This window comes from Rhamphochromis longiceps, linkage group LG15 (assembly GCF_057381845.1).
Source record: "Rhamphochromis longiceps isolate RC_006_pf linkage group LG15, R_longiceps_female_GT1.1, whole genome shotgun sequence".
Classification (NCBI taxonomy): domain Eukaryota; kingdom Metazoa; phylum Chordata; class Actinopteri; order Cichliformes; family Cichlidae; genus Rhamphochromis; species Rhamphochromis longiceps.
The window spans coordinates 10,401,856-10,416,885 of NC_140571.1; the positions used below are offsets into that span (position 1 = coordinate 10,401,856).

The following is a 15,030-nucleotide window of genomic DNA, read 5'->3' on the forward strand; positions in this document are numbered from 1 at the left end:
ACATGAGTAACTGTCAGCCGTGTTGGCCCTGGCTTATCACAGTAGCAGCTCTGCAGGGTGGCTCATTTCTTGGGCAAGAATGGTAAATGGTAAATGGCCTGTATTTATATAGCGCTTTACTAGTCCCTAAGGACCCCAAAGCGCTTTACATATCCAGTCATCCACCCATTCACACACATTCACACACAAGAAGACCATTCAATTTCACCAGTTATTGACATCCATATTTCTTCACTTGCTGTCTGGTGGGCTTGTTCTGGTCCTGGAGCTGGCTGCTGATGGGGCACTCGTCTTCATTTTGTTACTAAATGGTGCTCAACCTCATCCTCTTCTTCAAAGTCACTGTCAGACTGAATTTTCAGAAATGTGAAATATTCTGAAACCTCTTTGTCAACATCATCATCCGAAGCCCCTCTCTCTTCCAAAATCAATTGGATGGCCCTCGCAGCAGATAATCTTTTGCCATCTTGATCAGTTGTGATAAGGAACCACACTGGCAAAGTCTTATTTATAGTATTATGCCCCTAATTTGCAGGTGGGACAGGGTATGAGAAAATAAAATTTGGATCCCTCAAGAAAGAGGGTAAAATGTGCGGGAATGTAAGAGCAGACGGTGTTGATAGTTGAACTTTCAACAATGTTGCAACTTTGTGCGGGAGCAGAAGGGGAAGAAAACACTATCAGCAGCACCAGAGAGGAGGAAGACAGTGTGGGAACACAGGACCTACACTTTCAACACTTTTATTAGACCTGGGTCCAGTGGACCCGAACACCTTGTATGTAATGTAAATGCGTGGGGGGAGGTACAGAAAGTCCAACAAACAATAAATTCTAGCATGCAAAAACTTCTATGAATATTTGTTTGCAATGATCATTGCTGTCAACCAGTTTATCACTGACAATGATGACGATGACTAAAGAAATCTTCCTCTCTCCTTATGTGTTCAAGATAAGAAAACATTGCATATGTTGGTAAAAAACCAAAAAAAACCAAAACAAACCTAGACTGTGCAACTGAACCTGTGAACAGGATGAGTTGCACAGTAAAATGACCAAAGAAGTGTCATGTGTAAGAGCACTCAAGTCAGTTGTTATGTAAGTTGTAACTCTACTTGAAGTGAAGTGCTTTTCCTTAAAATATTAGATATTTGTTCAGCCACTGCATAGAAGAAGAATCTCTCTGAAATGTTCGCTAAAGAATATGAGACGGTTAAAGATTGCACACTGTAAAAAATAACACATGAACAAGGAAATAAACCTAAAACTTTTGTATCTTAGGATCTGAATGCAGCACGCAGAGACTAACTACACAATTCACATTCCTGCGCCATGAAATTCTTTTGACTCGACTCAAGCCTTTGACATATGAGAACGTGACAGTAGGTGAGAAGAAAGTATTATACATTTCACTTCTCCTTAGCACCCATTCATATGTCAATCACCTGAGCCTGGCAGTTAAAAAACAAAACAAAACAAAACAAAGTGTAGGTGAAATCTTCAGCCTACCTGTGGACATTTTAGTGCTGTATGAAAAGCACTGTGGCTGGAGACTGCTAGTACATAAAAGATTCAATTACGGATTTAATACTAAGACTTTAAAGAAGTTGAGTTTGAAACTCTTGTGAGGTTTTACAAGGATGAGAATGTGACAGGGAGCCCAGTTTTTATTGTTCAGCAAGGGCAAACAGTAAATGCCTGAGCACTTTACCCCCCCCCCCCCCCCCCCCCCCCCCCACTATCACTTGAGCTGATCTCGAAACGCAGGTGTGTCTTTGGATGGTGGGAGGGAGTTTGGCAGCCCCGCTAGTATTCAGCTCAGTTTGAAGAGTTTCAGCTTTGCAGCTTTGCAGAGGCATCATGTGCTCTCCGCTTCCCTTTTTCTCCCTGCTACTGATCTGCGCAACAGGGTCATGGGCGATGGATGTCACAATGCCCTTTATGGAGTACCTGGACCAGGAGCAACTGGTGTGCCTGAAGTGGGGCTTTGACAATCCAGCAGGTGACATTACATTCCAGCTGGCGGTCAACACCACAGGCTGGGTGGGTTTTGGTTTGAGCCCGAACGGAGACATGAAAGGATCAGACATCGTCATAGGAGGAGTTGGATCCAGTGGAAGCTACTTCTCGGTTAGTTATGAAATAATTATAAATGAGCAGCTGTTGTATTTTTACTTATTTAGTATAAACAGCTGGAAGCTTTCATCCTCATTCATCTTGTTTAATTTAATTTTGTGTTTTGGTTTTCTTTTCAGTTTCATATCAGTTGTTTTAGTTTGGATTCTATTGAAAATTATTAATTTTTGTTTAGTTTTTAGATTTGCATAGTTTTAGTTTTTAGTGTTACGGTGTCCTGTTTGGTATTTGTCAAGGACAGAAATAGAAAAAATAGATACAGCGGTGTGAAAAAGTGCTTGCCACCTTCCTGTTTTCTTATTATTACATGGCCCTGTGTGAAAAAGTGATGGCCCACACCTTGTTAAATCACAAATTAACTGTGATTAACCACATGTTATACAAAGCTGAGTTCAGTGTCACTGCCACACCCAGGGATGATTACTGCCAGACCTGCTGAATCAAGAAATCACTTAAATGGAACCTGTCTGACAAACTGAAGCGGGCTAGGAGATCTCAACAAAACATTTCATGATCCAAAGAAAAAGCTGAGAAACAAAGTCACTGACATCTATCAGTCTGGAAAGGGATATAAAGGAATTTCTAAGGCTCTGGGGCTCCAGTGAACTATGGTGAGAGCCATTAGCCACGAAAGGAGAAAACTTGGAACAGTAGTGAAGCTTCCCCAGAGTGGCCAGCCTACTAAAATTACTCCAAAAGTGCACTGATGACCCTTCCAGGAGGTCACAGAAGAAACCAAAACAACATCTAAAGACCTGCAGACCTCACTTGCCTCTGTTAAGGTCAGTGTTAAGGTTAGTGACTCCACTAAAAATGGGGCTGGGCAAAAGTGGCCTTCATGGCAGAATTCCAAGATGAAAACCACTGCTGAGCAAAAGGAACAGAAAGGCTCGTCTCAGTTTTGCCGGAAAACATCTTGATGATCCCCAAGATCTTTGGGAAAATATTCTGTGGCCTGATGAGTCAAAATTAAACTTTTTGGAAAGTGTGTATTCTGTTACATCTGGTGTAAAAGTAACACAGCGTTTCAGAAAAGGAACGTCATACCAACAGTAAATTCTGTGGTAGTAGTGTGATGGTCTGGGGTTGTGTTGCTACGTAAGGGCCTGGAAGACTTGCTGTGGTAAATGGAACCGTGAATTACAGTCATCTGCTCGTGACCTCAAGCTGAAGCACACTTGAGTTTTGCAGCAGGACAGTGATCCAAAACACACCAGCAAGTCCACCTCTGAATGGCTTAGGAAAAACAAAATGAAGACTTTAGAATGGTCTAGTCAAAGTCCTGACCTGAATCCGATTGAGATGCTGTGGCATGACCTTAATAAGGCATTTCATACTTGAAACCCCTCCAGTGTGGCTGAATTACAACAATACTGCAAAGATGAGTGGGCCAAAATTGCAGTTGTTGCTGCTAAGGGTGGCCCAACCAGTTGTTAGGTTTATAGAGAGGAATCACCATGCAGGTTTTGATTTTCCCCTTACTAATAAACAGCTTAATTTAGAAACTGCATTTGTGTTTACTTGTGTTATCTTTTTCTAATATTTAACTTTGTCTGATGATCTGAAACAATTAAGTGTGACAAACATACAAAAAAAAAGAAAAGAAATCAAGACGTGGGCAAACCCTTTTTCACACCACACAACTTTTGTAAGTGATCTTTCAAAAGGACACACCTAACAGTGCCAGAGACTAATGTCTGGCTTTCTGCTGTTGTTTTTTTCCATTAGGATCGATACGCCACGGGCAACTCCATGCCTCTAGAGGATGCACAGCAGAGCTACACTCTCCTCTCTATGCGGGAAAATGAGGGGCAAACCGTCATGACCTTTAAGAGGCCTATTAAAACGTGTGATGATAAAGACTTCCAGATCACTGTAACTATTTTGTTGCTTGTTTCTTTTCTTTCTTTTTTTTCTTTCCCCTTATCACAGTCTGCATGTGTGGGATTAGTGTGACACAGCCATCACAATTATTATTTTTATTTTGTCTAATGAAGGTTTTTTGGTTTTTTTGTTTTGTTTTACAAAATAGTTCCCATAAAAACAAACAAGTGAATCATGCTGAGAAGAGGTGCAACGTTTCTCTCTTCATACCACATCTATAGGTCTCATATGACACCACAATTAGACTTTGTTGTCTAGGCCTGAAACACAAGTTAAGTCTCTTTGTTGTACCCTTTTCTCTGTTTTCCTTCTTTGTTGCCATAGATGTAATTCTCTGGCTAATGCTCAAGTTTCACAGTCTACAATCTGCAATTCCAGTTCTTTTGTTAGGCTCCCCGGGCTTTTTTTCCTCCACACATTGCCCTGGGTTTCCAGAAGAATACAATGGCACACAGCAAATCACTGGAGTTAAATATTCTGGAGTTAGGCATAAAAGTGCGCAAGAGTTACATTCCGGGAGTTTATTTTTCACCTTATACTACAGTCAGTGTTGGGGAGTACTCTAAAGCGGTGTAATATTTAGGTGTTCATTCACTGGGTGCTAAGGAGTCTAATTCAACACATTGCTGGTGTTGTTTGTCTGTCGACCGTTACAGCGCCTATCTGTGTTTCTTTCTTGGACTCCGACATGTAGGAGGTAAAAATACTTTATTTACTTTGGAATTTTCTGTGAGTGTAGTGATGTTATTTATATATATATATTCAGTTACATGGATGCACAAGTAAAATATAAAGTTAACTAACTAGCACTACATGTGTTTTCTGTATGTTATGCTGATTTGGAGATAGCAGCTAGGCTAATGCTAGTCAAAAGTTAGCTAACTTACTTATCTTACTGTATTTTAAGATACACATTTCACGTTGTCAATGAAAACGTTTATTTCTATTTCTTAATTTTAACACCAACGTTTAATTTAACGTTAGCTAACTACAGTAATATTCTGTTTAGACTCATGGTAATGGCCGTATTTAACCAAAGAGAGGTGCAGCCTGCACTGATGAGATGTTGAGGTACCATTAACATCAGTTAGTTAGTCCTGCTGCACACTGAGACATGCACACAACCCTGTCTCCAGAACTGTAAAGACAAGGACACAGCAAACATGCAGTCACATTGTCTGCTAAACCAGCCTAGCTAAATAGATTTTAAGCAATATTTAGTGTGGACAGGCTAACTCAATGTAAGACAGTGTTCGTTGATTAAGTTATACACAGTTTACATAGAGTTACCATAAACAACCTCTTCTTCTTGTGTTGTGTTTCATAGTAGTAAAGGTATTTTTTTCCGTAGGTGGCCAAGATGTTGATAAAAGTAAAACACAGAGAGACAAAGAAATATGCAAAATTGGAAGAAGTCAGCTTCACAGATTTTGTGAGAGCAGGTAAGTTATGGTTTGTACTAAGTCATTAAAGAAGAAATGATAATGTTGTTATTAACTAAGTGATGATTTTACTTCAGTGCAGCAGAAGTTTCTCATACCAGAAAATGCAGCACTGAAAGTCACGGATGAGCAGGGTATAGAGGTGGATGAGGATATCTTTCCTGAACTTGCAGCAGTCAAAGAGGTGTGTTTTGTCATCTATACAGCTGAAGGTAAGTAAATATATGCTCTGATAGATTTTGAAGGATTTGATTTGTACAGTTACTCTTAAATAAACATTTTTAATTTGTCTAATATCCTGTGGTAACAATCACAAAATGCTGTTTTCATGGCTCAACAGTAAGTTGGATTTATCACATGCATTTCAGACATCCTGGAAACACAATCATCCAAGAAGCTGCGTGACTGCTCAGACCTAACACACTATGTGACACTCACACCTTGTGGTATGTAAATTGTATATTACCATAATAAAATACAAAATAACCATCTGTTCTCCTGGGAGAAAGTATAATTTAATCAAACCGTGCAATTTACTGGCCCTGTGTGCATAAATGGTATCTTTGTTGTGTTGTGTTTTTGATTGTATATACCTTGTATTCTAATATTTTTATTTGTCACCCTCAGATTTGACTGTCCTGAAGCAACATGTGGAAGAGCCCTCCTCTCCAAGTCTAACAGATACATTGTCTGTCTCAACCACCAGCAGTCAGAGCAGTGACACAAGTGATGCCGGACTTCAAATGGTTCAGCCTCTATTGGACAGCATACATGAAAGAAATGTAGATACAGTACTTAATTGACTTATACTTGACTCTTTAGTTGCCATTACTTGAAAAAGCTTAAACACGAAGATAAAACAGATTAGAGAAAAATAATTTAATATAGTATTTCATGTAGTTTGCTCTGCAACTGTAGTGTGTAATAAGACTTGCTCTCTCTCTCTCGCTCTCTCTCTGTTTTTGTTATGCATGTTAACCATGAAACGTGTTTCCATGATCAGTGTCCTGCTTTTCAGGTAAATGAAACCATTTTTAAGAAGATACTGGTCCTAGAAAGGGAGAAAGTAAGACATTTCAAATGTTTTGATGCCCAAATGTCATATGGGTGTGATTCACAATTTTATGTTCTGTGAGAGAGTTGCATTACTTAATTTGTTGGCTTGATGGAGACTTTACAGAGTCTTCCTCACGTTAACACTGCATTACAAGAAGTGCTTATTCTGTAGTCATTTTTTTCCTTTAATTCTGTTTTTTTTTTTCTTTTCGCCCAATGTTAGGCCTTTCTGACCTCAACTGTTTAGCTGCCAATAATGGTGGATATTATGCTATTACAGTACTGTTACACAGAATGTATGTTAATCCATGCAGCATTCATATTTGAATATGTTATTTTTGATAAATAAAATCCATACATTCATAATAATCACTATTGTGTTTTTGTAGTAATTTGCACCAAAAACCTAAAACTTTTTTCAATTGATGAGTAACACTACAAAAGAGTTAATATCAAACTTAACTCTAGTTATGAGTTAAATTTTACTCTATATGGTAGTAGAAATTTCACTCCGTGAGAGTTTAGTTTTAACTCCTATAAAGAGTTGAAAAATCAACTCCCGGAAAAGAGTTACTCTAACTCTGCACTAGAGTTCATTCGATGGTCACGCATGTACACTCAAATGTAGTTAATCTGAACTCCCTGAGAGTTTATTCCAAAGACCAGAATTTGCTGTGCATGATTTCATTTTGAACACATGAAATGCTACACAGTTCCTAGTAACAAGACTCAAAGACTATAGTACACCTTTGCAGTAGCACAGAAATCTACACAGTCAGCGCATTAAACCACTTTATGTAACATGTTAAGTTATTTTACAAGGTATAAAAAGATATTAATAATCAGAAATGTCTCACAATATCACCTTCCACAAGAATGTATATATTACTGTATTGCTTCTATGTGTAAGGGATCATATTGCCTGACCTAAATTACCATCTCTCTCTCTCAGGCTCAGCCAATCAAACTCATCTTTGCCTATGGGAAAACAGATGAGATCTCTTACCACGTGTCCAGACGAGGCACCAAAGAAGTAAATCTACTGAACTATATGCCAAAGTCCATCCCAACCAACTCCAGCTATCTTAGTGCTACGGTGGACAACGTAAGAATTACTGACAATAACAGTCAGATCAGAAATATCGTATTGTTTGTTGTTTATTTACCTTTATATTTGTTGTTTACAGATCATAGTCCCTTCCAACACTACCTACTATCACTGCAAAGTTATGCAGTTCCCAAAGTTAAATACAAAACATCATATTTACCAGGTAAGCATTATTTCTTTATGTTTCTGTCGTCACTGTTCTTTCATTTGTGTCTGATTGGGTAATTAAAATGCATATAAAAGCACACCCACATTGATGTATGTGTAAGCATAAATAAACTAATAAAAAAAGTGTCACAACCAAGTAGACTTTATGAATTTATATGCTGTCATTGTGATTTTTATGTTTATTTCAACCTCGTTCTCCTAATTTACCTCAGATCGAGCCCGTGATCGAGCACCTTGACCTCATTCATCATATGCTGCTGTACCATTGTCCCCCCAAAGTGACAGAGCCTTATGACAAGCCATGCTACATTGGAGACATAGGAGACAGCTGCTTTGGAATAGTGGCTTCTTGGGGAGTGGGAGGCGGGGTGAGAGAGACTGTACACTGTAAACCTAAAGAAGTTAGCAGAAGTTTATTAACTTAACAGTTGGACCTTATCAGAACTCCAATATTTTGATTGCATTTGACATGTACCTTTTGTCTAAAATAAAAGTAAAATTGTTTAATAATTGAATTCATAAATATTTAGTAACAAGAACTTAGTTTTCGTTTATGACTCCCGTGTGAATAAGCTGACATAACTTACGAGGAACGAGTACAACAGAGTCACTGTTTCAGTTTAGCAAAACTCAATATTTATTGTTCACTTTTATAATCGTTTTTTTAAATAAACAAAAGTCAAACATCAACTTTGAAAACTCAAAAACAAGTCAGACAAAATGTAAAGTTTATTTATATTTTTATATGTAGCGGGTACTTAATATCCAAAATAGTTAAAGTTCATCTGAACTGACTAAAATGAGAGAAAATATTGGATTAACTTGAGTTTGTGGGACTGTTTTTTTTTATTTTTATTAAATTTACATCACATCATTTTTTTTCTTGTGTGTGTTGTTTCTGTGCCAGTGTTACATCAGTTCTCCTACAATTCATCTCTAAATCTTCAGGTGTACGAGCTTCCGGAAAATGTGGGAATTCCCATTGGAGGAGAGAAGAGCGATGCATTCTATAGGCTGGAAATCCATTACAATAACCCAGAGAGGAAAGAAGGTAAATAGTGAGTTCATTAAAACTAAGGACAAGTTAAAAGAGAAATATGACCCCTTGACCTCTGCAGTGAGGTTGCCGCATTGATCTGGATTATTTTAAAGTGTCACTGAAAATTAATCCAGAGTTGTTCAAAATGTTCATCTTTCACTATGATGAAACATTTCTGGCCTGATAGAAGCCTTAATTTTTGCCACAAACCCCTTCAAACACCATTTTTGGTTTTAACCTTAATTTAACCAGAAAGGAATAATTTTGAGATTTAGAAATTATTCTGAAAGTGTCTTGGACTATGTGGCACGGTGGTTAGCACTGTTGCCTCACAGCAAGAAGGGCCTGAGTTCAATTCCACCATCAGGCCAGGGTCTTTCTGTGGAGTGTTTGCATGGGTACTCTGGCTTCCTCCCACAGTCCAAAGACATGCAGTTTGTGGGGATAGGTTAATTGAAAAATCTATAATAATGCCCATAGGTGTGAATGGTTGTCTGTCCCTGTGTGTTGGCCCTGTGACAGACTGGCGACCTGTCCAGGGTGTAGCCCGCCTCTCGCCCCATGACAGCTGGGATAGGCTCCAGAACCCCCCGTGACCCTGAAAAGGATAAGCAGAAGCAAATGGATGGATAGATGCCTCAGACTAAAACGGGTAGCATTAATCTTAATCTTACATACCAACGCTGGGAGAAAACCGGCTCCCAGCTAGAGTGGGGGGCACCTGGGGAGCCATGTTTAAATACTGCGGCACAGATGTGTTATGCTGTGCTTTCCATTGCCACCACCAAAACACCCAGTTAGGTTGGCGATCTAGTTAAAGTGTTGAGGCACTTTGACACCCAGTATCCAACTATGTTTGTCAAAAATTTAATATGCTTCCTATGATCTTGAATTTATTTACTTAACTTTAATATCATTATTATTATTAGTAGTAGTAGTAGTAGTATTTGACTGTTCTTTTTCTCTCTACAGGCATTAAAGACAGCTCAGGATTAAGATTACACTATACTGCAAAGCTACGGCAGCATGATGTGGGCATTATGACTACAGGTGTCTTACCAGGAAGCGTGAAGTACGATATCCCTCCAAAAGCTAACCAGTTCCACACCTACGGCATATGCAACACTGCTTACTTTTCAAAGGTATGCACCTCTGCAATATGGATTCCAAGATGTATTTAAAAAGTCTGTAAAAGTTTTTTTTTCTCCTTCCCATAGTTTTTGAACCCTGTGCCTGATCTTCAAGTGTTTGCTGTGTTCTTGCACACTCACTTGGCTGGGACGAAAGTCAGAGCTGGCCACTTCAGGTAAAAAACAAAAAAAGGCAGACTCTATGCAGCTCAACAGCAATCAATGTCGTCTGCATGAATTTAGAGTTGATTTTCCCGGTGCATCCCACTGCAGAAATGAACGACAGATAGATTTTTTGGGCATAGATGAAAACTACAACTTTGATCTACAACAGGCTGTCAGTTTGGGAAGCATAAAGACAATCAAGCAGGTAAGGGTTCATTACTTCCATGCACATTTATGAACACAATAGAGAAAAATGGAAAACAATTAGCTGTCTATGGTTTTTTCCTTCCACTACAGGGGGATGAAATTGTAGTGGAGTGCACCTACAATACTACCAATCGTGCTTCAGTCACTAAGGTGGGTTAGTAGTGTATGACCTTGTGTCATCATATGGCTTGAATGAAATCAAGACTGCCTGAGTGAAACCAGAAAAAAATGTAGCACAAGTAATCTTAACCCTTGTATGGTGTTCGGGTCTGTGAGACCCGTGTTCAGTTTTTTTCAAAAGAAAAATTAAACAATTAATTATTTTTTCACGTGTAAATGTGTTGTGTCTTTCCACTCACTCCACTTGATTATAACTGATTTATTTATAACATTTTATATAAAAGAAAAACGAGAAGCACATTAATTCATAAATGTGATCTAACAAAGGTAAAGGGAAAAAATTAACCATGTTTGCTGTTCATATGTCTTGTAATTGGGATGAAGTAAACATCTGTTGAGTAATTTAACATAAAATTGTTTGATAGTGTTAATTTGGAAAGCCAAAACTCTAGCGGGTCCACCAGACCCATGAACACTGGCTGTGTAACAAAAATACGAACACCACACAAGGGTTAAACAAACAAGTGGTTTACTAGTTTTTGCATCCATATCTTAGAAATGACATGTAATGCACAATGTTCAGCTGTGATTATGACTGTTAAATATGTACTGCTTCCCATAGCAGCAAAATCCTTGTATCAAGAAGCATACAGATATGAACACAGTGTTCCTTCCTATTCATTATAATAATATCAAAAGATATGTGATCTGTAGTGAGGATAGGGAGTCAAGCGGAGACCTGGAGGTGTGCTCTGGAGCGAAGATGAATAAAAAGAAAAAATATCTGTAAATGAGAGGGAGACATTTGTAACGTGTGAAACTGCAGGGAGTAGAGGTAGTGAAAATGAACTAGCTTAAACACCTGGGGTTAACCAGGAATAGAGGGCAAGTGGGGTGGAGATGAGTGTCAGGAATGATTTGTGATTGAAGCAACAGTGAAAGGGAAAGTTTACAGGATGGTAAACCTTGAAAAGCACAATCTTCAAACCATACATCATAATGAGGCCTGTTGTCATGTATGGTTTGGAGATCGTGGCTCTGACAAAAAGAAAAGAGCTGGAGCTGAAGATTCTATTATTTTCATCAGGAACCACACTGGACAAGATTAGAAATGAGTACATCAGAGAGGCAGCTCAGGTTGAACAGTTTGGAGACAAGGCTGAGATGGTTTGGACATGTGCAAAGGAGGGACAGTTGATTTATCAGACAAAGGATGCTGAAGATGGAGCTGCCAGGAAGGAGAACAAGAGAAAGACCTCAGAAGAGATGCAGAGGGTTGGTGTGACAGAGGAGAATGATCCACTGTGATGACTCCTAAAGGGAGCAGCTGGAAGAAGAAGATCTCGCAATCATTTTACACCATGAAAGCAAGTTAGACTGCATTGAATCTCTAATGCATGCTCCTTTCAGATGGGGTTAGCAACTACCAATGAGATGTGCCTTGCTTTCCTGTTCTACTACCCTGTGATCAACATCACCTCATGCGTTAGCATTCCAGATACCAAAGGAGTGCTGATAGACGCAGAGAAGTAAGCTCTGATGCAATGCTTCAGCCACCCTTTTGATTTTTTTCCCCATACATATGCATTTGAGTAAACTAGCTATATACTGATTTTTGACAGAATACCCATGGATAAGATCACTGAGTATGAAATGATGTTAAAGAAGGCACCGCAATATCAAGCAATCATAAACAGTAATGTAAGTATCAGTCTTAGTTATTTGATACTGTTCTTTTTTTCCTGTGGGATTTAATCAAATGTTTTTGAAGATTAAAAGATAGATACTGGCACCGACAACACGTTATATTTTATTATTTATAGGTTATATAAAATGTTTATATCAATAAGCTTGTTTCTTTACAACTTCAGACATATAGTGGCTGGGTTATTAAAGTACAGGAAATAATATGAATGTGAACGTGATCCCATCATTAACATTTGACCTATTGTTTTTGTTTTTTACATGTATTTATTTTTATCTAACATTGTTTCCTCCTCTACATCTGTTCTGTATTGTTGCCATTTTGCATTTATGCTAAGCATCTTTGGAGTGTTAATTTTTATAATAATATTTGACTGGCCAGTAAGCCAGGCTTCTATACTGTCACACACATCTATGCATGCGTATTTAAGATTTTATAAATGGTTCTTATGGTTTATGATCAAAATATGATAAACACAGCATAATCACAAAGTTGGAGCTTTTATTTGTCTTTCTCTACAGTATGTGGCATTTAAGTGGAAGTCACTGACAAAAAAAGCAAGATATTTCATTGTTTTTTAACTGCAGAAAAAAAGTGTTATTGTGATTATCTTTTTTTTTATTTGCAGCACAATGCAAACCTTTTCCCAAATGGCACTGTAAGGGATCTGATGAAGACACCTGCTGCTTGCCAGATTAGAAACACTTCAAACAGATTCAGCACATCCTGGATTGTGAATCTTGCAGGAATCATACTTGTGCTACTCTGGATTATATTAATGTAGCCCAGGCATTGGCAATAGAGCCAGTTCCAATCCCTATAAAGGAAGACAGAGTTGTTCAAATCTTTACTGTATCGACATTACATCAGATTTTCCAAGCTTTTGGTTTCTCTTTTTATGATATCATTTATCTTTCTTGTTAAATTTTAATCACAGTCATTTTCTTTAGCACCTGATTGATTTTCATACTAAGCACAGGGACAGGGATATTTACATTACACATATTAAGCCATTAATACTGAAGCACAACTTCAGTTTGTAAGCTGGGATACTGTCTCTACCACAGCAGCAATAAAAACATTTATTGTTTCTGAAATGGCAATAATAAAAGTTTGCATGATTTTCAGTATGAATGCAGTTTTTTTTTTCCTTTATTGCATTACTATTTGCTAATTGAGTAGATCAGAACTTTCTGTATTATTAAATCCAAATGTTGGTTGTTAAGATTAACAGTTAATTACAGATCAAGTGTACATGACATAATATGCTTCCCATGTTGCACAAAAAATGACTTTCTGTTTGGTGACATATATTCTATTGATTTAATGTCTAATTGTTAATTTCTGTGTTTAAAAAAAATCTGATCACTCACGGAATAAAGAAATTCACCGGTAGCAAATTGAACTGCCATTCCCGTAGACAAAGATTACAGTTCAGTTGCTTTCCTAAAGGGGGCGCTCTGATTTATTTGTCTGCATGTTACTGACTGTGCAGTCAGAGAATGAATGTGTACGGCTAGCCGGCTGGTAGCTTCGGCAATGTTGTCAATATCAGAATGATATCGCAGCGGGACAGAGGAGAACTTGCTCGGTTTTATACTGTTACAGATCCCAAGAAGCACCAGAAAGGCTACACTGTGTACAAAGTCACTGCAAGGGTAAGTAAATAGACGATGAGCACTGGGAAGGCTAGGCTAATGCTAGGTGTCAATAGCTAGCAGTGTTAGCCAAGCTGTTATGATTATAAAGAGACCCAAATAAAAACGTCAGGTTAACCGTGTGGCGGTGAATTAAAAGTGGCGACAGCTTTTGAGAACATATGTGTAGCTAATGGGCACATTCATACCCTCTCTTGTTTCAAAATACATGCTTTCTATTTGCTAACTTACACTGTCGATTTGAAGCGAATTGAATGTGACCCAGAGTTAACCCGGGTGTTAATGGTTTGATGCTAAACTAAGTTAATGTTATGTATAGTGTTGTGATACACAGATATTCAGGAGGTGGCAACTCGTTCTTTTGTTTCGCTACATTTTCAGCTAACAAAACTATTTAACACTTCTGTGTTAAAGCCGAAGTACTTTATGATCCGCATGTTGAGCAGAACCGAAACACAATACGTGTGTACGAATGAGGAGGAGGCAAGTGTAACAGTGAAGTAAAAGGTGGATGAGTTTAAATACCTGGGGTCAACCATCTAAAGCATCTGAGTGCAGAGTGGGTGGAGAGTGCCAGTGGAGATTTCTGGCAGGAGGATAGCAGTAAATGTCAGAGGGAAGGTTTAGAAAGTTGGAGATTAGGTTTAGGTTTAGGTTTGGAGACAGTGGAACTGACAAAAAGAGAGAAGGCAGAGCTGAAGATGTTAACATTTTCATTGGTAGTGACCAGGATCGACAAGATTAGAAATGATTATATCACAGGGACTGACTAGCTTGGGTTGTTTAGAGGCAAGGCTGAAATGGTTTGTACTTATGCAGAGGAAGGATAGTGGATATATTGGGCAAAGGGTGCTTAACTTAGAACTGCCAGGCAGGAATAAAATAGGAAAACTACAGGAAAAAATTAATGGATGTAGTGAAGGAGGACATGCAGAGGGTTAGTGTGACAGGAGGATGCTAGGAATAGGGTGAGATACGTAGAGCAGCGTGCCTACTGATGATTGAGTTTATCTGATTATTAATCAGCACTTATGCGATCACATTGCTACATTCGCATTGTAAAAACTGGACTGGGGCAGGCTGAGTGTCTTTGTCTGGCTGCTGTCCTTGTTATGACTCTGGGTGATGTCTCGTTCTAACACTCGAGACTTCCGTCACTGTACATAATGCCGTCATTGTGACACTCAGAGCCTTGTCCCTGCTCATACTTGTGAC

At 38.5% G+C, this 15,030-nt stretch overlaps 2 protein-coding genes across 3 annotated transcripts in view; both read left to right on the top strand.

Moving 5' to 3' along the window:
• The first annotated feature begins 1,826 nt into the window (after positions 1–1,826).
• On the top strand, positions 1,827–13,524 carry moxd1l (monooxygenase, DBH-like 1, like). The gene is made up of 13 exons (XM_085382071.1): positions 1,827–2,127; positions 3,862–4,008; positions 7,468–7,620; positions 7,703–7,786; positions 8,004–8,159; positions 8,740–8,842; positions 9,803–9,972; positions 10,048–10,136; positions 10,234–10,330; positions 10,423–10,482; positions 11,863–11,981; positions 12,075–12,153; positions 12,786–13,524. The coding sequence occupies exons 1-13, from the start codon at positions 1,858–1,860 to the stop codon at positions 12,939–12,941; spliced, it is 1,683 nt and encodes a 560-aa protein (XP_085238197.1). The 5' UTR covers positions 1,827–1,857; the 3' UTR covers positions 12,942–13,524.
• Positions 13,525–13,647: 123 nt separating this feature from the next.
• The window catches only part of rps6kc1 (ribosomal protein S6 kinase B1), a 29,359-nt gene continuing 27,976 nt past the window's right edge, over positions 13,648–15,030 (top strand). For both annotated transcript variants that reach the window (XM_085381580.1, XM_085381581.1), the window contains exon 1: positions 13,648–13,815. In XM_085381580.1, coding sequence (XP_085237706.1) covers positions 13,714–13,815 — 102 coding nt within the window. In that variant the 5' untranslated portion in view covers positions 13,648–13,713. The remainder of the gene's footprint in view (positions 13,816–15,030) is intronic.